This window comes from Chlamydotis macqueenii, chromosome 16, assembly GCF_036417535.1.
Source record: "Chlamydotis macqueenii isolate bChlMac1 chromosome 16, bChlMac1.mat, whole genome shotgun sequence".
In the NCBI taxonomy this organism is placed as follows: domain Eukaryota; kingdom Metazoa; phylum Chordata; class Aves; order Otidiformes; family Otididae; genus Chlamydotis; species Chlamydotis macqueenii.
The window spans coordinates 7,808,441-7,831,031 of record NC_141571.1 but is presented as its reverse complement, the minus strand read 5'-3'; the positions used below and the strand labels follow the sequence as shown (position 1 = coordinate 7,831,031).

The 22,591-nt window shown below is 49.8% G+C and overlaps 2 protein-coding genes across 2 annotated transcripts in view; one reads left to right on the top strand and one right to left on the bottom strand.

Moving 5' to 3' along the window:
• Positions 1 to 8,947, top strand: part of LOC104482739 (opsin-5-like) — a 39,423-nt gene extending 30,476 nt beyond the window's left edge. The window contains exons 3-7 of the mRNA XM_086761063.1: positions 658 to 745; positions 2,180 to 2,342; positions 2,915 to 3,042; positions 4,960 to 5,288; positions 6,169 to 8,947. Of these exons, the coding sequence (XP_086617189.1) occupies positions 658 to 745; positions 2,180 to 2,342; positions 2,915 to 3,042; positions 4,960 to 5,288; positions 6,169 to 6,723 (1,263 nt within the window). The 3' untranslated portion in view covers positions 6,724 to 8,947. The remainder of the gene's footprint in view (positions 1 to 657; positions 746 to 2,179; positions 2,343 to 2,914; positions 3,043 to 4,959; positions 5,289 to 6,168) is intronic.
• Positions 8,948 to 13,559: 4,612 nt separating this feature from the next.
• SLC9A8 (solute carrier family 9 member A8) overlaps positions 13,560 to 22,591 on the bottom strand; it is a 31,152-nt gene continuing 22,120 nt past the window's right edge. The window contains exons 11-16 of the mRNA XM_086761061.1: positions 21,286 to 21,402; positions 19,665 to 19,747; positions 18,252 to 18,363; positions 17,603 to 17,823; positions 16,391 to 16,537; positions 13,560 to 15,129 (exon numbers count right to left, since the gene is read on the bottom strand). Coding sequence (XP_086617187.1) covers positions 15,022 to 15,129; positions 16,391 to 16,537; positions 17,603 to 17,823; positions 18,252 to 18,363; positions 19,665 to 19,747; positions 21,286 to 21,402 — 788 coding nt within the window. The 3' untranslated portion in view covers positions 13,560 to 15,021. The remainder of the gene's footprint in view (positions 15,130 to 16,390; positions 16,538 to 17,602; positions 17,824 to 18,251; positions 18,364 to 19,664; positions 19,748 to 21,285; positions 21,403 to 22,591) is intronic.

The following is a 22,591-nucleotide window of genomic DNA, read 5'->3' as shown; positions in this document are numbered from 1 at the left end:
ATGGCCGGGGTGACAGCTCCCTTCTGTCCCCAGCTGTGGGGTCTCCTGGGCCGGGGTTTGATGAACGGCTCATTGCAAGTCCCCTTCTCCGCGTGGGCCCCTCTCAGCACATGCAGTGCACGTCTCGCAGCAGAGGCACGTGAACACGGGTGTTTGCCACGTGGCAAAGAGAGCTTGGGCCAAGTCTCTGTGCTGATGTGGCCGCGGCGACAGGCGGAGGCACGCAAAGGACGGGGCAAGCCTGGAGGAGGTGGGGGGCTTCGTCGAGCACAGAGCCTCTGGCTCCGAGCAGCTGGTCCCTGCGTCCAAATGCCCAGCGCCTGCTGCAGTCAGTGCACGGCTGAGACTTGCAAAGAAAATTCCAGTCCAAAGGCTGGTGCTAATCCGTAAAATCGGTAATTGAAGAAACACTAATCCAGTGAGATTACTGGCCTGATCCTGCTGTCGGCCCCCTGCCCAGCTGGTTGGGTCGGTGCCGCCCGCGGCGTTGAAGCCCCCTCCTGCAGCGCTGGGCCCGGGGGGCTGCACGCCGCTGGTTTGGTGGCAGCCCTGTGCCAGGAGCGTGCTGCAGAGCCGTCCTCCCCGCAACCCAGGGAGCCGTGCACTCCTTCGTCAGCCAACGTCCCCTCTCACCTGTGTTCGTGTGTTGCTTTGCAGATGGGAAATGCGTCCAACGCCTCGGTGTTCATCTCCACCTTGTCGGAGAGAGAAGACCTGATTTTTGGCACGCTGTATTTAGTCTTTGGTAAGGAAAGACAGCCTGTTGTACCTCTCTCCCTGCTGCGGGCGGCCCAGGTGCCTGCCAGAGATGCTCAGGCCTTTCACAGTCACCGCTGCTTCCGGAAGCGTTCAGTCACGAGCAGAGTAATCAAACTGGCCCTTCCCGTGTTACCCCTCCCAGCTGGCCCTTGCTTTCAGCAGAAGATGCTGGGGAATGCCCTGTGATTTGGAGTTAGCCGCACCAGAAAGCCAGCGGGCAAAATGGAGGGGCTGGCACCACCTCTGAGGTAGCCTAGCACTGGTTGGTGCAGGCCAGGAGTGAATGATGGGCAGAGAAAAACCTCCCAGTTTTCTGAGCCCTGAGCAAGTTGTCTCCCAAATGCTGGAAGAGTTTTTTGTGCCTGTGAGGATGGGGAACCCAAGGGATGCTGGAGTCACTGGGACTGCCAGCAGTCCTTAGGCACCCACAGCTCCTAGGAGCCAGTAAAGATAATCAAATGTCCTTAGTACAGATGTGAGACCAGCTCTGTGGGAAAAACCCCTCATGAGGCTGGGAATAAGGACAAACATCTCAGTAGTCTGCCCTCCAGCAACTCCAAAGCCTCCAAAACCCTGGATTTGGCCAGGTCTTGTGTGGGAATCCTGTTCCTGAGATGAACTTTAGTGTTGGCCATTCAGCGTCTTTGGAAGCTGGTTCTTACCGTGGTATTTAATTTACAGCCTAATCCATTAGGGAGAAACTCTTGTCCTACCTAACCTGCGCCAAGAGCAGCAAAGATTCCCCTTCTGAGGACACTGAAACCTCTTTGCAATGAAAGCGCATTACATAATTAAAAAAAAAAAGAGAGAAAGCCCTTGTTATAAAATTTTAATCACCACTGTTGTTTTAAATACACTAATAGCAAACAAAGAGCCTTCTTTTGATTAGTTTGGATTTTCCTTGATCTTCATAATGCCTTTCTTCTTGTTTATTTTGTTACCATGATATTGGACAACACAGACTCACAGGAGCGACATTGCAAGGAAGAAATTAAAAAGGCGAAGGGGCCCTGTTCCTTGGCCTCACATCAGAAGAGCAGTTGCACAAAGCTCCCGTTATTTATCTAGCTGGAAGGAAGTGCCCCCCTTGCTCCTTCCAGCTGGAAGAAGTGAGTCTGGCCAGATCCTGCACCCGGAGCCCATCGCAGTCTCATCCCATCACTGCCCCCCTACCGAACGCCTCTGTAGGATCTCCGGAAGGGGAAGGGATCAAATTCAATGTGAAGCAGCTCCAGATGTGCTCACAGAGCTCTGCAGGTCCCGTGGGCTCCCCTGCTCAGCCCGCTCTGGAAAGGGAAGCCTGAAGCCCTTTCTACCCTCTGTAGACATCTCTGGTGTCTGCTTCCAAACTTCTCAAGATGATCCTGGCTCCCTTCCCGGCTCCATCACAGACAGCGCTGTTCCTCTCCCTTTTCTGCAGGCATCGTGTCCCTCTCTGGGAACTCGCTGCTCCTGCTGGTGGCCTATCGGAAGAGGTCCATGCTGAAGCCTGCTGAGTTCTTCATCGTCAACCTGGCCATCAGTGACCTGAGCATGACGGTGACGCTCTTCCCCTTGGCCACCTCCTCCTTCTTTGCACACAGGTACCTTGTAGAAGCGGCTCTGCACTGGCCAGCAGTCCTGGGTGTGGTTTGCAAACCTTGTCTTGAAATGGGGAGACCCCATCCTGGGGGCAGAGGGACCAGTCTGGCGGCACTGCGTGAGCTCACAGACAGCCTTCTGTTCCCTGTCCCTCCCGTTTGTCACATAGACCTGTTGTTAAAGGATTTCACTGGTGGGTGTCTGAGCTGGCACCCACGTGGTGCGGGCGCTGCAGCGGCGTGCGCCGGCATGGATCAGGGCAGCTCCCGCACCCGTGGCTCCATCTGTGCTCATCACTGGGATGCTCAAGGAGCAAAGCAGGGGCAAGGTCATGCCTGTGTTTTCCCAGTCAGGTGCTGCCTGCTGCAGCCACCCCGCGTGTGGCCGGCTTTGCTTCTAGCGTGGGAGCAGCAGCTGAGACCCCATCACCAGGAGAGCGGCTGGGAAATACCCAGCCTTCCTCCAGAGCAGGGACCAGGGTGACCATTCCCATCCGGCTGGGTGGCAGGGGCTGTCAGCCAGCGGCCCGGTCCGGGGGCAAGGGCTGGGTTTACCCACAGGCTTTCCCTTGCAGGTGGCTGTTCAACCAGGCAGTCTGCACCCTCTACGCCTTCTGCGGGGTCTTGTTCGGGCTGTGCAGCCTCACCAGCCTGACGGTGCTCAGCGCGGTTTGCTGCCTGAAGGTCTGTTACCCAGCATATGGTAGGTGCTGGGGTGCGTTATCTGATCCATACTCACACCCCTCTCTGTTAACATAACCCTCTTTTTTTTTAATGAGCCAGATCCACCTCTTCTGGGAAAGCTTTGCCCCAGGGCAACATATTCCCAGTCACTACACTGGTGCAGCAGACTCTGAAGGTTTTTTGTCACTGGTGTATTCGCCCCCCTCCACCCGCGTGGGGCTGTGGAGCCCCAGCACCCTGTGCCCACACCCTGCGCATGCATCTCAGCTGTGCCCTGCTTCGCTCTAGGGCTCGGGAGCATCATTCAGAAAAGTGTCAGGGGGTTTCTCCTCCCTCTGTAGAAAAGTCTCAGCTGCTGTATCACAGCAGGTTGCAGAGTTTTGCACATCCATACACAGACCTGAGCTTAGACCAGAGCAGACTCTGTGTCTGGGAAGCCACGAGCTCCGGCAGCACAAGGAGGAGCTGCTTTCCCTTGTTCCTGGTGAGAGAGCCGCAGGCCAAATGTATTTAATTCACTGCACTAATTAATACAGGAGGGCTGGGGCTGCAGTGTTACAGCTCACTTCTGTAGCTCTGTTTTCACCTGGACTTCCTCCACAGGGCCAATGTGAACGTTTGCAGCTCTGAGCTCAGGCACTGGCTCTTTGTAGGGGACATGCAGTGCAGAGAGCAGCGGAGGAAGCGAGGGGACCTGGGGGTGTCCCCCGCACCTTCACAGCTCCTCCTGTTTGGAGTTGCTTCTTAATTTCCTCAGCTCAGCTGCTGATCCTCCATCTATCATGGATCTTTAGAACAGACTTTGGATTAAAGACTGAAAATACAAATAAAATAGGAAATCAAAGATCTTGGTTCGATTTGCAGAGCAGCACCCCGGGTGCATCCTCACCCCTCGCCCGCGCCTCGCTGCCCATCTCTCCCCAGCCCACGGCTGCTGCCAGCTGGCAACGTGCTGTGTCCCCAGCAGCTCGCAGCGCCTCAAGGACAGTGCTGGAGAGGAGTCACCTTGGTTGTGTGCCGGCACACCACCTCAGGAGATCACTAAAACGGTGGGAGGAAAGATAAAGAGAAAAGCTGGCTGTTAGAAGGCAGCCCAGGTACCCGTGGCTTTTCCCCGTGCAGGTTCTGCTCCCTGCAGTAGCCAGCACCGGACACGTTGGGCTTATCTCCCCGTGACGCTCCAGCCCGTTTCCTGTGAAGAAACAGCTAATCTCAATGTGCTTTTAATTGCTTAGTTTCAAAGAAAAACGCTACTCCTATGTGTGGCTGAAGATTTAGTACTTTATACTGAGCTCTTAGAGGATCAAGGAGTTTTAGATTTGATGGAGGATGGGACAGAAAGGAAATGATGCACCTCCCCTAGTGCTGCAGTCTACCAGAGAGGAAAAGGTCCTTCAGACGACAGTGTCTGGGATGGCTTTGTGCAGTTCCAGAGCCAGCTCTCCCTGCCCCGTGCTCAGGCTGCTTCAGCCAGGCAGCATCCCTCCATCCCTCCCTCCATCCCTCCCTCCTGATTGCCCATGGGGCCGTGGTTGCAGCCAGGTCCCGGTGGGCCTGTGGGCGCCATGTCCCCCTCCATGCCACCAGTGACCTCCCAGGAATTCCTCCCAAACCTGAGAGCTGCACCACCGATCCTGCCGCTTGCTGCCTGGGTTCGGCCAAACCCTTGGGTTTCTCCTGGCTCCAGGCTCTGGCCGCCCGCCCAAGGGGACGGGAAGACGCCCGCGCGTTCCGGGGCCCTGGGGTGAGCGTTGGCGTGGCTCTGCCCGCTCCACATGCACAGCAGCTCCTGCCCTGCCCAGACAGCCCCAGCCGTGTCCCAGGGCAGCTGGCCTTGTCCCCAGCGCTGGAGGTGTGGGCACTGAGGGTCACAGCCCCTCTCTCTGCTCCCCGTCGCCCACGGGAAGCCATCCTCATCCCCACCCCTCTGCCACAGGCAACAAGTTCTCCCCCTGCCACGCCGGAGTGCTGCTGCTGTGCGTCTGGGCATACGCCCTGATGTTTGCCGCGGCCCCCCTGGCCGAGTGGGGCAGCTACGGCCCCGAGCCCTACGGGACAGCCTGCTGCATCACCTGGAAAGCCTCGAGCAGGGAGGCCACGCTCTACATCCTCGCCCTCTTTGTCTTCTGCTACCTTCTCCCCTGCCTCCTCATCCTCGTCTCCTACTCACTGATCCTCTGGACGGTGCGGGTGTCCCGGAGAGCCGTCAGGCAGCACACGTCCCCCCAGCGCAGAGCCCGCAGCGTGCACGGCCTGGTCGTGAAGGTAGGGGAGGGTTCGGGGCGCTGCGGGGTCTCGGGGTACCCCCTGCCCCACAGGCAGGCGAATGTGGCAGGACCCCTCCTGCCAGCCAGCGGCATCTGCTGCTCCCGATGAATTCTCCAGGTGTTTGTATCAGTGTGGGTAACGCCACATTTCTCCTCGTTTAAAGCCATCAGGTGGAGGAGTTTTCATTTTAAATTCCATTGGAACAGATCATAAAAGGAGCTTGCATGAGTCATTGTTCCCCAGACTACAAGCTAATACTATAATTTACCAAGGATATGTTAAAAAAAAAAAAAAAAAAAGTGGATACCCTTTAAAAAAAAATGAAACATGAAAGAAAACAGCTTGCAAGTCTGGCCTTGAAGGAAACGTTCGTGCCTGCGCAGAGGAGGTGCCCTGAGCATGGCCTGTTTGCAGAGCCCCTCGGTCGGCCTGCGCCCCGGCACGCAGGTTGCTGGGGGATTTGGGCACCGCCAAACGGGTGCTGGAGGCCGACGCTGGCCTGGTCCCAGCTGGGTCACTGGGGGCTGCGTACCCATCTGCCATGGCAGGCTGCGGCAATTCCCAGGTTTCCCGGGTGGGATGGGTGTGAGTCACCTGGAGCGGGTGCAGGTTTGTGCGCCCGCGCTGGGGCAGGCTGAGCTGCTGCCCTGGTGTCTGACACCCTGCTGCCCTGCTGCGACGGGTCCGGAAGGCTGAGCACCTTTCCCTGGGGATGTGACTGGCTCCACGGCGTCCCGTGGCACACAGCACTGATGTCAGCCTCAGGCTGGGTTTTGGGGGGGTCAGCATCCCACGTGTGCCACAGAACGCTCACAGCCTTCCATCTCCACTGCCGTCTCCACTGCCTCACTGCCATCTCCATCTCTTTCTCCTCCAGCTGAGCATTGCTGTGTGCCTGGGGTTCCTGGCTGCCTGGACCCCTTACGCCATCGTTGCCCTCTGGGCAGTCCTCGGCGATGCCAGCCAGGTGCCAGCGCTGGCCTTCGTGCTGTCAGCTGTCTTTGCCAAGTCCTCGACGCTCTACAACCCCCTGGTGTACCTGCTCTTCAAGCCTAACTTCCATAAGTTCCTCTCCAAAGACGTCGTGCTCTTCCAGGCCATCCGTGCTCTCCTCTGCTGCAGCTGCCCACGTGCCGTGCTCCAGCCCTTCCCATCCCCTGGCTTCGGCGACCACCCTGGGGCTTGCAGAAACTGCAACGACACTTTCGAGTGTTTCAGTAACTACCCCAAGTGCTACAAGCTCCCCCAGGTGCCCGGCAGCTCGCCCCGGCGCGCTCCCCTGGCTATCCTGGCCGACGGAGCTGCTTGCCAGCCAGGGCTGAAGAGGACGGTGCAGGTGATGGTGCTCGTCACACGGAAAAGGTCGGGCCTGGGCGCTGTGGATGTGGCAGGGGAAGCCCTCCCATCGAATATCATGAAAGACCTTCTCTGAGCCCAGCTGCGCCCGGCTGTGTCCCAACAGCGCACTGCAAGACAAACCCAAGAGCAACTTTTCTCTCACCTACGCATCTGATGGGTCCCCAGAATGTTCTGCAGATGAAGTGACAGGAAAATTTAAGACCAGCCTTGCCTCCCCCTCTGGTTTGGCTCTTGCAACTCTGAGCCTAGCCTTTGCGCTCACAAACAAAAAAAAATGTAGACCCCAGTGCCTGAAATCTGCCCAGGGTGCAGGTTCTCCCGCAGCTTGCTCTCTGGGCCCTTGGCCTTTGTCTTTCCACCCCGGTGCTCTGATGACCAAGTAGGAACTTGGTTGTCTCAAGAAACTGTGCCTGCAGGGAGGGCTGGGGGCCAGGAGGCCCCGAGAGGCATCCCACCTCCAGCTCCTACCGCCTCGCTGACCACGTCCCTTCCCGTTGGGGACTGGGACCACGCCGCTCAGCTACCTCACTTGTGATTACGAAGCGTCTCTGTACCTCTCAAGAGACTGCTCTGCGCAGGCAGGGTTACCCCACTCCCCTGACCTCAGTGCAAACCCAGCACCATCCTGTAGACTGAAATGGGATCTTGTCTTTAGGGTAAGGATTTGGGGTTAAATTATCCAGGTGCGAGTAACAGTAGTCCCAGGTCATGCTCTCCGGGCAGAGAATGCCGAATCTGTGGCCGAGCATCATCCTGCAGGCGGGGCTGTGGCCGCAGAGGGTTTCCCGGCGGCTGGGACAATGGGGCAGCTCACGCCGTCTGCGCCGCTGTGCCAGGGAGCAGCGGCCAGGGCAACAGCATCCCGCGGGCTTGGAGTCGGCGTTTAGCCGTCAGAGTGGTCGGTTCACCCGCGGGGAAAAAGACCGAGGAGCTGTGAAAGGGCCCAAAGCAAAGCCACCAACAGAAAAGCCGCTTGTGTGCCCAGCCCTGGGCGTGACGGGAACTGGTTTTGCTTCGCAGGGGGTCGATAACACGGCCAGGGTGCTGAGAGAGGTTGGTTATGCCCCAAAAATTAACAGATGCATTCAAAGTGATGAGAAGAGTCGGTAGCAGAGGGGGGAAATGCGCTGCCCTCCAGTACCCAGCTGCCCAGTTACTCATGAGAGCGCTTTTCGTTGTCACCGGTTAACGAACAAAACCACGCCACGAGCCATCGCCAGAGCTGCAGCGTTAAATCACAGACGCGCAAAATGGGAAGAGCGAACCGTTTTCTGCACCCGGTGCTGGGAAGCAGCCGCTGCCCCCGACGCCGTCGCTGGCTGTGCTCTGCCTGCCAGCCGACCCCGAGCTCTCCCGATATTGGTATTTTTAGCAGTCGCTCCCAGAACGGGGATGTATCGCTGCCTTTTCTTAGCACAGACACCGCGTCTTGCGAGGGTGCCGAGCATGTGACAGAAGATGCGTTAGAAAATACAGAAATACAGGGGGGCAGGCGTGCTCACAGGAGCCGACGGCAGACGCCCACCGCTGGTCATTTAAGCTACAAACTTGTCACCGCTGAACCCAGGCTTTAAAGATACCCAGGTTTGTTTTTTTGTCCTCAGTGTTGCAGCTCAATTCCAGCGTGGGTGGCACCGGGGCCAGGGCGAGCTCCGGCGTGGGGACAGCAGGTGCTGGGTGCAGGGGTGCCCAGGGAAGCAGCGGAGGGTGCCGGGGTGCAGGCGGTCCTGCCCCTGCTTTCCCCGCATGCCGTCGCTTGTGGCTGCTGCACAGCTCCGGCAGAGCACGACAGCATGGCGGTTGTGGCACTTGCTTTTGTCCCGTGGGCGTTTCCACTGAGCCACTTTGCCTCACGGTTTCCCCGTGAGAGGCGAGGGTCGCCGGTACCTCTGGGGTGCGCTTGCATCCTCCCTGGGATGGTTTTGCCCACACGTGATACATCCGGACGGTTGGGGCAGGGCAGGGTTTATGCACAAGAGCCAAGTAATAACAGAAAGGCCACGTGGGGAGCAACACTCCTGCCTTCGCTTCCCACTTCTGCTATGCAAAAAAACCCCCACCCAACCCAAAAATGTGCAATATTTGTAAAATGCTGCAAACAAAGAAAAATTGGGGCAGTCAGAGAAGAGAGAGGACAAAGTTTCCAGCGTGGGTGCAGGTTTCTAGGAGGGCCGGTCACCGCCCAGACCGGGGCACGGCTGCTCGGCCTCTTCCCACTCCGCGGCTCCGCTCCCCGTGCCCCGTCGCAGGCACCCCGGCACACGAGGGAATCGCAAGTGCTCAGTGGCTCAGCCAACCCATCGTTGTGTTCCTGAAAGTGTACATTTTGAAAGTAAATTCACTCATGCAAAACTGGTGTTCAAGGTGGTTCAGTTGCGTATCAGCGGCCGCGCTCCGGGATGAATGGAAATATCGCCGCTGCGCGCGGCCGGGGTGGGAGAGCGGGCAGCTCGGTGCTGTGGGTGAGCGGTTGTGGGGACGGGGCACAGCCCATCGGCCTGGGCACGGGGACCCGGGGCAAGCAAAGCTCTCCCTCCCCAGCAGCCGAGCCTTCTGCCGGGGTGAAGCAGCGATGGAATGGCTGGCGGTGATGGGACCCTGACACATGGCTCTGTGCTGGGGCACCTGGGCTGGGCTGGACCCCTGAGCTGCCACCTTGGCCGAGCCCTGGCTGTACCACTGCCTTCGGCTGTACCTGCCGCCATCAGCTGTACTCACTGCCCATCACTGTCCTGGGAGGAGAGGAGCCTCCAGAAAGGTGGCCAAGGGCTGGTTTCCCACAGAGGACATGAGCATGAAGGGCTGCTGCCATCTCCTGGGAGCTCTCAGGGCATGGCCACCCTGGGATGGTCAGGGGCCAAGGACATGACCCTGGCCACGCTGGGGCTTTGGGCTGTGATGGGCCTGGGGACACGGCGTGGTCCGGCGTTGGTTCCCTGCTCTGCTTCCCAGCCGCCCAGCCTGCCACTTTGTCCCCTGATAGCTAAAAAGTACCGCGGTCCAGAAATCACCTAAAGGAGATGGGAAAAAAAAAAAATCTGCAAATTCCCCAGGTCCTTCATTACACCAGGAAAACCCCAGATCAGCACCTTCATCTTTAGTTGGGTGCGAGGACGCATAACGCTGCGAGTACGCTTTCATCGGCACTCAGAGAGGCTCCTGCGGCTGCAGGGTCCGGGCAGTGGCACGGCAGCCACTTAGCAAAACCCCAATCAACGTAATTAACTCTGTGCACTGTGGCCAGGCCAAACAGCAGGTACAGGGTCCAGAGCCGGGGCTGCCATATCCCCTCTCCTCCCACCTGCCAGGCTGGACCTCTCTGCGGGGGCATGGCACAGCTGGAGCCCGTTTAATCAGTGTCCCCAGCTGGGAACGGGGCCACCAGCTGCCACCCATTACCTGAGGACAAAAACCCCACGGCGAGGGCAGCTCCTGTGCTGACTGCTGGTGGGGTGAACCCGGGGCTGGGAGGAGGATGAGGATGACGGCGGCTTTGCCCCTCGGGGCTGAGGTAGGGTCTGCGCTTGGGCAGGGTTTGGGCAGTGGTTGCTGGCTGTGAGAACTGATTTCTTGGGGTTTTTGGTGCTGCTGCAGCCTGGTCCCCAGCCCCGTGGTGGGTGGGAAAGGGGGTTTGGGTGCTGTGTTGTGGCTCGGCGGAAGCCTGGCCCTGGTGCAGGGAGCGAGCCAGGGCTGCCTGTGTTTGGGGTGGGTGCCTGGGTGGCTGTGCTGTGGTTGCTGTGTTTCCCACTCAGTGCTGGTTGAGTGAGAGCACTTGTGCCTTTTGCCAGTGATTTGGTTTTGAATAGCTGTCATAGCTTCACCTCAAAGCAGGTGACTGGTGCTGTGCTCCCCCAGAGCAGCTCTGAGACTGCGGGGACAGGCCCCACTGTTCTGCGAGGGCTTCTGTCCGCCATGGTCAGAAAAACTCCCGACAGCTGGAGGAGCCCTGCAGCCAGGGTGCACCAGCCCAAATGTCCCCGGGGCCCGCTGTGAGGTGTGTTCCCAAAGCAGGGGATTGCTCAGCGCTCTGAGGTGCGATGGCATGCTGTGAGGTGGCAGGGAAGCTGTGTCCGAGGAAAGGGAAAATGGGGAGTACGGTGACTGTCAAGGAAAGTTGGCAAATCATAAGTGAATGTGAAAATCAATCATTGACATAATGGTAGAAATTGCTTCCTGTGATTCCGAACTATGGAGGTTAACGTGTGGTTTGAGGGAAAACAAAGTTTTAACTCCAAGTTGTGAAAAGTGTAGTGGGTGCCTTCTGAAGTTTTAGTGCAGTTGCTCTTTAAATAAACTTGTCCCAAGCATTCCTCCAGCTTAATTGCTTCAGAGCAATTTCATTACTTCTGGCTGTGCTGGTTAATTGAATGTGTAAAGCCCCCCAGCTGCGGCTGTCCTGTGGCTGTTGGCCACCCTGGCAGTCAGCACCAGCCTCCCCGGCAGCTCTGCGTTCCAGAAGGTCCCACACAAGCTCATCCAACTCTGGTTCCAATGCAAGGTGGGAATTGCTGATGAAGCTCCCATCGGCTCAAATCAGAGCTGCTTTCAGCCCATGCCACTATGCCAAACCATGGCCAGGGACCCCTCACATCCAGACCCTTTTTGCCTCCAAAACGGGCAGCTGCACAACGCCAATGGTGCACGTCCCCTTCTGCTGTCTGCGCTCTGGCTGTGTCATCTCCCATGACCCCGTTTTTCTGGAGGGTTGGGCAGCCCTCCCCTGCCGTCTGTGCCACTGACCTTTAAACACAGCCCCGTGGGTGGAAGCCTCCTCGCCTACATCCGCACAATCATTGGGAAAAGGCGAAGGATGTTTAAGAAGCAAAGCTCAGAGCCCCGATCCTTCTTTGCAAAGGTTAAGCTCTGAACAGCAGATAATGGCTGTGGCTTTCGGTCCTTTCATGGCAGCTTTTAGATGAGGCTGTAGACACAGCCCGTAGGTGCTTTGATGTTTAAGATACAGGTGTGTTGAGTTAAAAATAGCAGCTTCATCATGGTGAAACCAAGGCAGGGAAAGCTGGAGGTGTTCACCCGTGTTGGGCTGGTGAGTCAGGAGCGGGCTGGGGCGGGGATCCTGCTCCTGGGCACCCAGGGTAATGACAGGGCTCCAAGGTGGCGCAGGTTGTGTGTAAACCAGACTGTGGTAACGATCACCGATCAATGACTGCCACGCAGCTGTCTGGGTGCCCACAGACATGTCACTGAGGGGACAGGAGCAGTGACGGTGCGTCTGCAGGAAGGACACGCTGGAGCCCCGTCGTGTGCTCCCTCATCTTTGGGTGAGGCCCCAGAGCCCTCCCTGGCTGAGCACAGAGTGGGGGCCGTGGGGCAGCCCTGCTGGGGAGAGGGTGGTTGGCACCGTCCCAAGCCTGGTAGCATGACCACACTCAGCGCAGCCGTCCCTACGGGGGACGTGAGGGAGCGGGACAGGTAGGGGCATAGTAACACAGGTCTAGTAACCCCCAAAATCAAGGTGGCTCAGAGGACCACTTGTTGGCTTTGCAAAGAGGTTCTTCACTAGTGGGGAAACTGAGGCACGGGTCAGGCCTGTGAGCTGACAGCGATGACACAGCAGAGCAGGTTTGCTGACATCTTGAGCAGTGGAGTGAAACCTGGTGAAAGCCCCCCTTGCTTTGGGGAATGGGATGGGCTGGAAGAGGTGGACAAATAACTTCTGGGAGGTTCTGAGCTGCCAGAAGCTGTGCTCTAGGTTCCTCCTGCCTCTCCTTTGCATGGCTCCTCTGTTGTCAACAGAAACGGCCACTGGGTTGGAGCCTGGCAGAACTTCAGGGCTCTGTGATGAGTAACATCTGCATTGCACTTGCTAACGGCTCCGTATTTCAGAGAGCATAAAGAGTCAAGTGTACTCTTGCATAAATTTGCAGATGACACCAAGTTAGGACAGGGCTGCTGGAACTTGTGGAAATAGGGGCTTTGCTTGTTAGACACCGGTCACCTTTATTGGCCTGATAGAATAGGAAGTCATCTAAAGTAACTGCAAGGGAAGTCAATAAAGTGAAGAAATCCAAACTGTGAAATGACTGTCACAGAAAAGTCAATGTATTGGTAAATGAATGTGAAAACTGGTCACTGAAATAATGGTAAAAACTTCTTCTATTGGTTCCAAAATATGGAAATTGGTGTGTATTTTGAGAGAGAACAAAGCTGTCTTAAGTCCAAGTTGTGACAGATGTAATTTTTTTTTCTTATTTTAGAATAGTTGATTTTAAATTAAACCATCCAGATTTTCTCCAATTTAATTGCTTAAAAGTGATTTCATTAGTTTTAGCTGTATCAGTTAATTGCTTCAATTTAATGAGTGCGATTACTCCCAGCAAAGGGCCCTCCTTCGATGCCGGCGCACTGCCGCGAGTTGCCAGCAGAGGGCAGGAAACGATCGATTTGCCTCGCTGGACGGTACCGAGGGGCTGACCTGAGGGCACAGACCTTCAATCACCTCGCAGGCGGGCTGTTTCAGCGGAGCAACGACAGAAACGAGAGGCTATTTTATATTTCAGCGCGACTAAGGCATAATGGAATGTGGAATAGCACTTAGATCAGTGTACAGCTTCCAGGGACCCTCCCAGCCAGCTCCGGGGCTTAAATGCTCAAGTTGAGAAACTGAGTAAGGCTGATGGGTAACTAAAATGTAATTAAGCCTGCTGTTGTCTACAAGGGTGAAGACAAAGGCTGATTTTGACACAGATCCTCTCCTAAGGATAAAGCAAGCACCCGTTGCTTTCTGTTCAGTGCCAGACGCTGAGTCCACGCCCTGTTCAGGCTCCCACCAGTGCATGTGGCAGCTCTTGAGACGAGTGGAGAGAAGCTGAACTGACAGGGCAGGGAAAGGAGAGAAGGGAGTCCTGTGGGAAGATGTGTTATTTTGACAAACTGCTCAGACCACACAGGTTTAGGATTCTAAATACATTCTCAAACTTTTATTCCTCCCAGCAGGTAAGCAGCTGATTAAAAACCTTAGTAGCAAAACCAGACTAAAAATATAAGTCTCACACTTTCAGAAATAAAACACGTGCACTTGCATGTCAGTTTTACAGGCAGAACTACAAATCCCATTTCAACACTGAATATGGAAATGACTAATGAGGAATTTGAGTTGGCAGGGAGCAAACTGCTGCATGTGTAACCCCAGCAAATGTGCAACAAACATCATGTGTCTGCTCAGGTGTATGCAATTTTGAGCAAACGGACCAGGCCACATAGAAGTGAAAGGATACTGCTGATCTTCAAACAGTGTAAGCAAAGAGAAAAACCCTATTAACAGGACAGCTTAAGGAAAGCCCTTCCCAACAGAGGCTGCTTCAGCAATGTGTAATAAACCCTTCTTTACCTGCATGAGATCTTGTAGACTATTCTTCCTCAAGTGCACAGTTCAGTGAGTGAATGATATGGAAAATGCTGCTTTTGCTTCCACTAGAACTTAAAAATTCCACTAGTGAATTCTGGAGCGTTAGGGACACTTCACGAATTAGGCAAAACAAAAGCTGCTGTGTTCTAAGGTTTGAAGCCAAAGTGCCAGCAAGGAGCAACTGCCGATTGCAAAAACCCAACTGCAACTGGCTTTAGCCAAAGGAAAAAAAAACCACATTAAAACTAGAGTTTCAAATGCAGCTCTGTACTATGTCATACAATCCCCCACGCCCCTAAACCACGCTACAATCAGTACTGAGGATTAGATACCTCAGTATAAAAAAAACCCAAAACCCTAAAACAGAAATAAAGAATTTCTTATGTGACAAAACTACCGGTTTTTAGAGGTGCTTCCTTGTATGTGCAACGTATGCTTTCTGTCAAGGTATGCATCTTCTCTGGATTCATAATGTGCAAATCCCATAAATTACAGATTTATTCCGGTCAGATTCCCTTACTAGTGCTGAAACAAATTCACAGTATAAACTGTCAAGACTCTCCATGCTGTCAATGAATATTATATTAAAAAAAAAGGTAAAGTGCAATCCATTGTTTTGCAGAGTCATACAATGGCTCTGTACTTCAACATCTGTTTACAGCAGATTTCATAATAGGAGGAAGACCCCCCCATTAAACAACGTCATAATTTCATGGCAAATGTTTCTGCTTTTCAATAGGCTGCATGAAATTTGCTATGCTGCAAAATCTGAAAGAAAGTTTCTTCATTCAGTCCAGTGTCTGACACTAATGGGTTTCCATCACCGACTAGTAATATCGAGCACAGCAAATCTGCGGCTTTATACTCAAACATGTAGCACAAGATATGCCTGAAACAAGAAAGTTCATTCTTAGCTTTCCAGCTTTTGTGCAGTCAGACTCTGGATACTTAAATCCTCTTTCTAATGTTCTAATGATAAACTCCCTGCACTCCTGCCCCGGTCTGCTATAGCAGCTCTTGCTCATCATCTTCTGATCCCGAGGGTCCTTGTCGTACCTCTTCATACCACTTGTTTGTGAGGGTTTTCATCTGTATGCGCCCATGATGCAAGTCCTGAGGCAAAAGCAAACCAGAACAGTTTGTTACTCGGCTACAACGCTACTTGTGTGTCAGAGCAAAAGAGAGAGACTAGTTTAGTACATTCCTTAGGAAACAATCCATTTCTGGTCTCGAAGCATGCAAAGCAACTGTTTCCTACAGAAAAATACTAATCAAGTGTTTAATCGGCAATTATTTCCACTGACGGTATTTTGATGACAAGTATTTTTACCTGTGTTTTCTAGACAGTCCTGCTCTGCTGAAACCTGTGGGTTTCAACAATCCTAATGCCATCTGGATGGTCTGGCTTTGAGTCTCACTCCTCTCTCTGTGTTCCCAAGGACAATGGGAAGTTTGTGGCCTTCTCTGGTGATTCACACAACTATTTTTCTAGCCTTTGGTTGTAATCTGGATGGCAGCCTGTGCTTTTGGCTACCAACTATGAATCAGATGCTTACTCTGGTTTCTGGATTCCTTTTTGGGTCTGCAAAAAATGTCTTTAGCTTCTGTGGGAAAGTGCTGAAAGCATTCTTTTTGTAAGAAAGGTACAAAAGAGGGAAAATAGTATGATTGTGCATACTTTACACAAAGTCATCAAATTAAGCAAAAATGCTTAATTCTATGGCAAATTGCAAAGACAGTGAATTATATGGCCAAGGAGTCTCACGTTTCTGAGGCATGGAGTGAAAATGGCATAGTATTGGCACCTCTTAGAGCCACTCAGTGTTAAGTTACATGTTCAGTCAGGTGTCATTTTGCATTTACAGCTTCAAAGTCTTGATTTCCCAGTGAAGAGGTCTTAAAAGTGAAGGCTGTAATTCTGGTGCATTTTTCCAAGATAAAAACTCCACTCTGCAGAAAAATCGTAACTCCGGAATTCACAGGACCATGTACAGTAAAAGGCAGCAACTTTGTGTGATAGCACCTAGAAAACACTGCATGAGTGGCAGCAGCTTTTTCTAGCAAAGCAGTAACTAGTAACTCCCGATACTCTTCATAGTACTCCACAAGATTAAAGCCCAGTTTGGTAAATCCATAAAGCTTTTAAAGTTTAATTGTGGTAGCCCTGAGAGATGCTCATTTAATCCAACCTGCAATTTAACAGTGCAGCTTTTCATTACAGCTGCTCTACATATGCACAAGTAACATATTAGAGGGTTCACTGTTCCTAATGTAGAGGTTGCATGGCTGCACTACGAGCCTGGAATGGTATAGAGTGAAATGACAATCAACTCTACCACAGCTTCTTTTCTTTAAGAAAACAAGAAAGACTTACTTCCTGTGTGAGCCTTCTGGTGAAGAAAGGATTCAAATACTTGGCATCAAACCACATAAACCCTTTGAGGTCCTGGCGTTTTATGTACTGGGCTTCATATTCCTCCTCTGTGAGCTCCGATAAATGTTCAGATTCTATGGTATTTCCCTAGAAAGATTAGAAATATCAGAATAACCTGAGAAATGTGGCAGTCACTTCTCCATCTTGCTTCAGCCCCCTGCTCTCCCTTCTCACAACCAATTCCCATGCTGGAATAATATGGAAATTATCATCCCAGCCTACTAGGTCTTATGGCTGTATGACTCTGTCCAGCTGTTGATTCCCAGAGCCACTTAGCTTCCCTTTTTGTGCTGAAAGGTAAAAGACCTCAAATGTTCCATATATGGTATTGTTACTGTTGCCGAGGACAGATTTCTAGTGTGCAGGTTTTCTCTTGTGAGCTGGACAATGCTTTTATCCAGCAAGCAACACTAATGTCACTGTCTCACAGAAAACAAGCCCTGTATCAGAACACACCCCCATCCCTGTGCTCTTCCTATACACACCTCCCGGTGTGGATAAAGCAAAGTGATTTTGAAGACTGCAAGCTTTATAAAACCTCACACCAAGGGGAGCTGTTCTTCAGATCCTACAGAACAATACCCTGCACATATTGTTTGATGGTTTGGGGGGGGAAAAAAAGGCAAGTGCTCTGGGATACTTTACGTACTCCAGCCTTTTGCACATGAGGTTTCAGACTGGCTGTTAGTTTTCTTCAGTACTCTTGCTTAGCCAGAAATGGCTTTAAAATAAAATCCATTCAGAGGGGTGCTGTTGTTACTACCTTCTCACAGCCTTTGCTTTGACTTTTTCAAAATAATTCCCATCTGCCTTTTATGATTAATTCATGACTCACACTGTACTAGCTACTTTCCCTCTGTATATGACTCAATCCTGTATCATCTGCTTTATGCTGTTGTAGGGGTTACTTTAATTTGTATGGATCAGCTTATAATTAGATGGAGTTAAGAGACTATTTCTCCCGTCTTTGTCCAGTTATTTAGTGTAAACACTTAACTAAGCTCCGTCTTTGGGATACTTCAAAAATCATATTGCCTGGCTTTTTCCTACCATCTTTTTCCATTGCATTCATTTTACCTTTTAGTAAAAAAAAAAAAAAGTAAATTAAAAAAAAAAAATCAGCAATCCTCTGAATAAAAAACCCAAACAAACCATCTTCTCTGTCTTGCTAAGATTAATGTCCTTCTTATTCCTCTTGCGTGCTTTGGAGTCCTCAATGTCAATCAGTCTGATGAGGGGCATGGTTCCTCCTCCCAGCAGCAAAATTGTGAACAGTACTATGATGATTGTTGTCGTCCCAATGAGCTGCCGCTTCTCTATGGGTTCCAAGCCCAAATGGAGGCTGAGGGCATAGGGAATTGCACCACGTAAACCTTATCAGAGAGAACAGTAAATCAATGAAGAGTGAATCAACAGCTGCACTGGTCCTCAGCACCCTGATAACTCAACAGGAATTTTCCATCTTTAAAAGATTTTTACAATCCTATACCATGTCCATTTATCTTTATAATTTGGTTACCACCCTAAAATGAATCTCAGCTCTTCAGACACTGTAGTTCAAACTGAAGTTGCTAGACCTAGAAAGAAAAGTAGACTCTGCGCAGAAAAGCTTTGGTGGGGATAGTCCTCTAGCACAAAATGGAAAAATAACACACCTTCTACACTTGGGTTTGAGAACAGTGCAAATGTTCAGTTGAGTTTCACTCCACAGATGGAAAAACCAGTTCTTTTCAGAGTAGCCCACACAATTAAAAAGATAAAACACTTTTTCCAGTTCTCTGTATTTTGAGCTTTAACTTACCACTAAACCACATGATAAACATCATTTTAGGGGTGATTTTATGATCACGGAAAAAGTTGAGTAGGTAGGAAAGTGGGAAAATATTCACTGCTCTACCAAACAGAACAAGTACCTGAAAAACAGAAACAAAAGCAAAAGACCATTTGATGTGTTACGTTCACACAGGCCCCAGTTGCATCTGCCTTGTACCAGATAAAGTGAATACACTCTTCTCACTCACAAGTCTTGCAAGTAGGTGTGCTGCTAAACTAACATTGAGATCTCTCAGCATAGGTCAATGTGGAATTTAAGTTTTTAAACATTGTCTGCTTAACTGAAACTAAACCAGACTTGTCACTGACAGAGACCAGACACTACTTTTCCTATAATAAATAAATGAAACCCAAGAGGCGTTCCAGGGAGACCAAGAATTACTTTGGGTAATAGTTCTCCTTAGTTCAGCCCCTTTAATCATTCCCTTGGTGCAGCATCTAAGAGGCAATAATATATTTCTACTGTCTCCCCATGGACCAGCTCCTCAGAGAAAAAGCCAGAAGCCAAACAAAGAGCCTGTAATCTGGTTCCTCAATGCTTCCCTAGGTATGATTATAAAATATACCACAGATTGAAGCAACAATTTGAGAGGGGAGAAAAAAGTACTATTGATTTAATGGCAGATGATTAACAAATACATTGAAAACTTTAACTCAAAAAAGCAAAGGTTTTCACAATGGCATTGCTTTTAAGCTCCACCACAAACAGATCTTGATAAGGTAAATATCCTAGAATTAGTCATCAGGATCCTTGAAGGGCTGTGCTGTTTTCCTTTATGAATCACTCCCAAATTATGCAATTTGCATTACGCCTGTGAGGGCAATGCTACGTAGAAGGAAGTGTCACACCTTAGATAAAGAAGTTGGGTGCAACACAGTGAGCGCAGTTCCCCGTGCTGGTATCACTAGCTGTAAATTGTAGATAACAATTCTTTCCTTGAACCATGGACTAAAATGTGCTAGTGGGCATTACTGTATGCGACTGAAACGCATTCACGTTTCCCTCTTTTGACTCGGCAAAAGAGAACATACTTTTCATGTCTATATTAAACAATTATAATAGCAATAGATGTAGGTAACCTCTGTGAGATGTAATTCAAAGTGCCACTACATAAAGCTACACTGAAATACAGAATGAAAAGAATTAACAATGGAATTCCTTAAAGAAGGCTGATGTATTTGTACACCCAACTGCTGAGAACAAGAAAAATAATTTCATGCTATTAGTAAGAGTTAACTTTGTGCAATATATGAAAATATAGAAGTATTTTAACGAAAACCCATAAAACATAACAACTCTTCTAAAATATTTTAAGGTGTTTCCCTCCTCCCCAATATAAAAAATGCATCTAAACAAGAATGGAACAAAGTAAATACCTACTATGCACCAGATGACAAAAGATACTTCAAACTTGTGAGGAAAACTAAAAATTGACAGGCCAAGAAAGGCAAAAACACATGTTTCTGGAAAAAAAAAAAAAGAAATCACATCTTAAATAAGCAATTCTATAAAATCTTTTCTACTCCTAAGTTAATACATACTGTACATAAAATATTTCCTGACTTTTGAATGCACAAAACAGGCACAAGTGCCATTATGCAAAAGGCCAGATGCTTCCACTCTCATTGCCAGTAGACAGCACCTTAGCCTGGGTGCCTAGGCTTTTTTCAGCTGTAAATTACTCACGAGTAGGAACAAAGCTAGCAAAACCTTGTTCTAAAGACTGAGGAATTTTTTTTACTTGAGGAATATAGGACAAGCTGCAGAACACAAGCTACAGGAGTGACTACTAATAACTTCTGTGGCTTTGAATCAGATTCTACATAAAACTGAAATGTCAGGCACAATCTCATGTATTGCAAGTTGAACACTACTATAAAGTATTCAATTCATTAAGTTCTTACAAACGGCAGTAGTCCATTACTTTCTTTGTAATAAAATACTGCACTGTATGATCTACAACCCTTGTATATTCTAATAACCTCTGGAAGTGATGTTTGCAAACCTGAAATAGTACTACCCCTGTGCAATAACAGTAATCCAAACATTTTATTTCTACAGCACCAACCTATTACCATCAGAGAATCGCAGAGTGAAAATGTTTGTCATACCACCGCTGTCCTAGTAAGGTAGGTTCCTTGTCATAAAAGCAGTTAAAAATAGGAAGGTTTTGGACAGACAGTAGCAGTAACTGAGTTACTGCAGCGTAAGACATTGTTTGGTCATGCTTTGGGTACTGGCTACTTATATTTGTATGTTCAAAACCTGCTGCAAATGTGTACAAAATTACACAGTATCTTAACTGCTTTACAGTGACTGGAATGAACACCTGCTTTTTTAGCATTTGTAATAGATTAAGACCAAACCCTGATAAGCTACTGGTGCCCCGGTAATGAGTGGTTAAATTTAGTTTGTAGCAAGGCCACTCCCTGACTGTGTTCCAAATGCATCCTTCTGCAAACAGAATGAAACATATTAATGCCATCCCCTAAAAACCAGGGATATATCTAACACAGAGGCATGTAATTACTTGGAAAGTTGGGCTAGTAAAAGGAAACAGGCTATGGGACTCTGAGCTGCTTGTATCACTACTTCCAAAAACAACTTCTCAATTTGTGAAACTACTGTTTTCTGCAAGTAGCTTTTTATATCCAAAACAATTTTTAGAAATACAGCTAAAAATCCATCTTCTAAAACTAAAAATAGACCAGAGGAATACAGGAGTCGGAGATCTCTATTCGGTTATCAATCTTGTGGCAAATCGTAGCAGGAGCTGGGAGAGAGAGATTTACTGTATGCTTTATCCAGCATGGCAGGAAAGGTGACCTTTGACTGCCTTGCACCCTCTACTATTAGGAATTCTTCTCTTAAAGACACATATCACTGTCATACAAATGGCTAGAAGAAAATTCAGACCTTTGCTGGTTCTATCCAAAACACCATTTCAAGCAAATAAGACTTTAAAATATTAATATTAGATACATACGAAGGTAGCACCTACCACACATGAAAGCAACAGTTCTCAGTGTCTGCTGCATTAAAATCTGTGTAACGGGGGACAAGTTGTGGTGTGTATAGTGAGACATCACGATGCCAGAGAAGAGGATTGCCATGATACCTGTAGATAAAAATGTGGCAGTCAACAGAAGAGGAATAGCTTGCACTCTCCAAATATTTGTGTTTATAGGCCTTACTAACGCAAAAGCTTATGAAGTATTAAGTGGGGTTTCTACTCCTGTTGTTATTCAGACTGGTCTCGTTCCCCTGGCCACATTAAATACTAGGAGGTCTAGTACAGGTCATTTGCAAGCTAGAATAAATCCCTGTTATGTCATGTTTTTCCATAAAAGTGAGGGAAATAAAAACCCAATTCTTGAGTGTTTTTCCTGCTTTTCACTCTCCTAAGAGGCAGAGAGATGAGATCAAAATAAGAATAAAAACAATTTAAGAACAGTGGGCTAGAGAACTATATTATATACTTCTTCCAGAACAGTATGCCATCCCTTCCTACCTGCTGATCAGCCAGGCCCAATCATTCCACCAGAAGCAGAACGAGACCAACAGGGGAATACAGTGCACTACATCTAACACCATAAAAAATTAGGAACAAATAGCACACACAAGTGTACCTCCAGTTTTTATCAATCTCCGAATCAGAAAATCTAATGAGACTTGAGAATTCAGGGCAAAAATTACCTTTGTAGGAATCATAGTCATTTAGATTGGAAAAGATCTTTAAGATCATCAAGTTCAACCACAAGGAAGGTACAGTCTGATACGCAGTGCCTGCAGGGAACACCACTGTGCAGAATGCCCTTTGCCTCCAGCAGAAGCGGTCACTAAACAATCTGCTGTAGGTTACTAGAGAGATTAATCTCAGCTATGAGAAAAGCCACCAAGTTTTCCATTATGGAGTTCAGTTGCTCTAATGACATGCACAGCTTGGACAGAGGTACAGCAACTGACATCACAGGCCAGAACAGCTACCTCAAATTTCACTATATTTCACAAATCTTTGGTTTATTTTAGGGATTTTTCCATCTACCTTGCTTCCCAGCTCTTGGTTATTTACGGGGAGAATCTGAGTTTCAACCTATTTTGCTAACTGCTCAAGACATATCACAGATGCTGTCAGCTGTTTACGGGGAGCTGGGTATCTTGAAGGAAATTTTAAGCATTTCCACAGCTTCTGTATAGACTTACATGTGCAGAGGATGTCATTTGAGGTGATGGTTAGGATCGCGGAAAAATGTAGCAGTCCATTTGAAGAACAATCACAGCACTCATTGTGAGGAAATAACTGACCA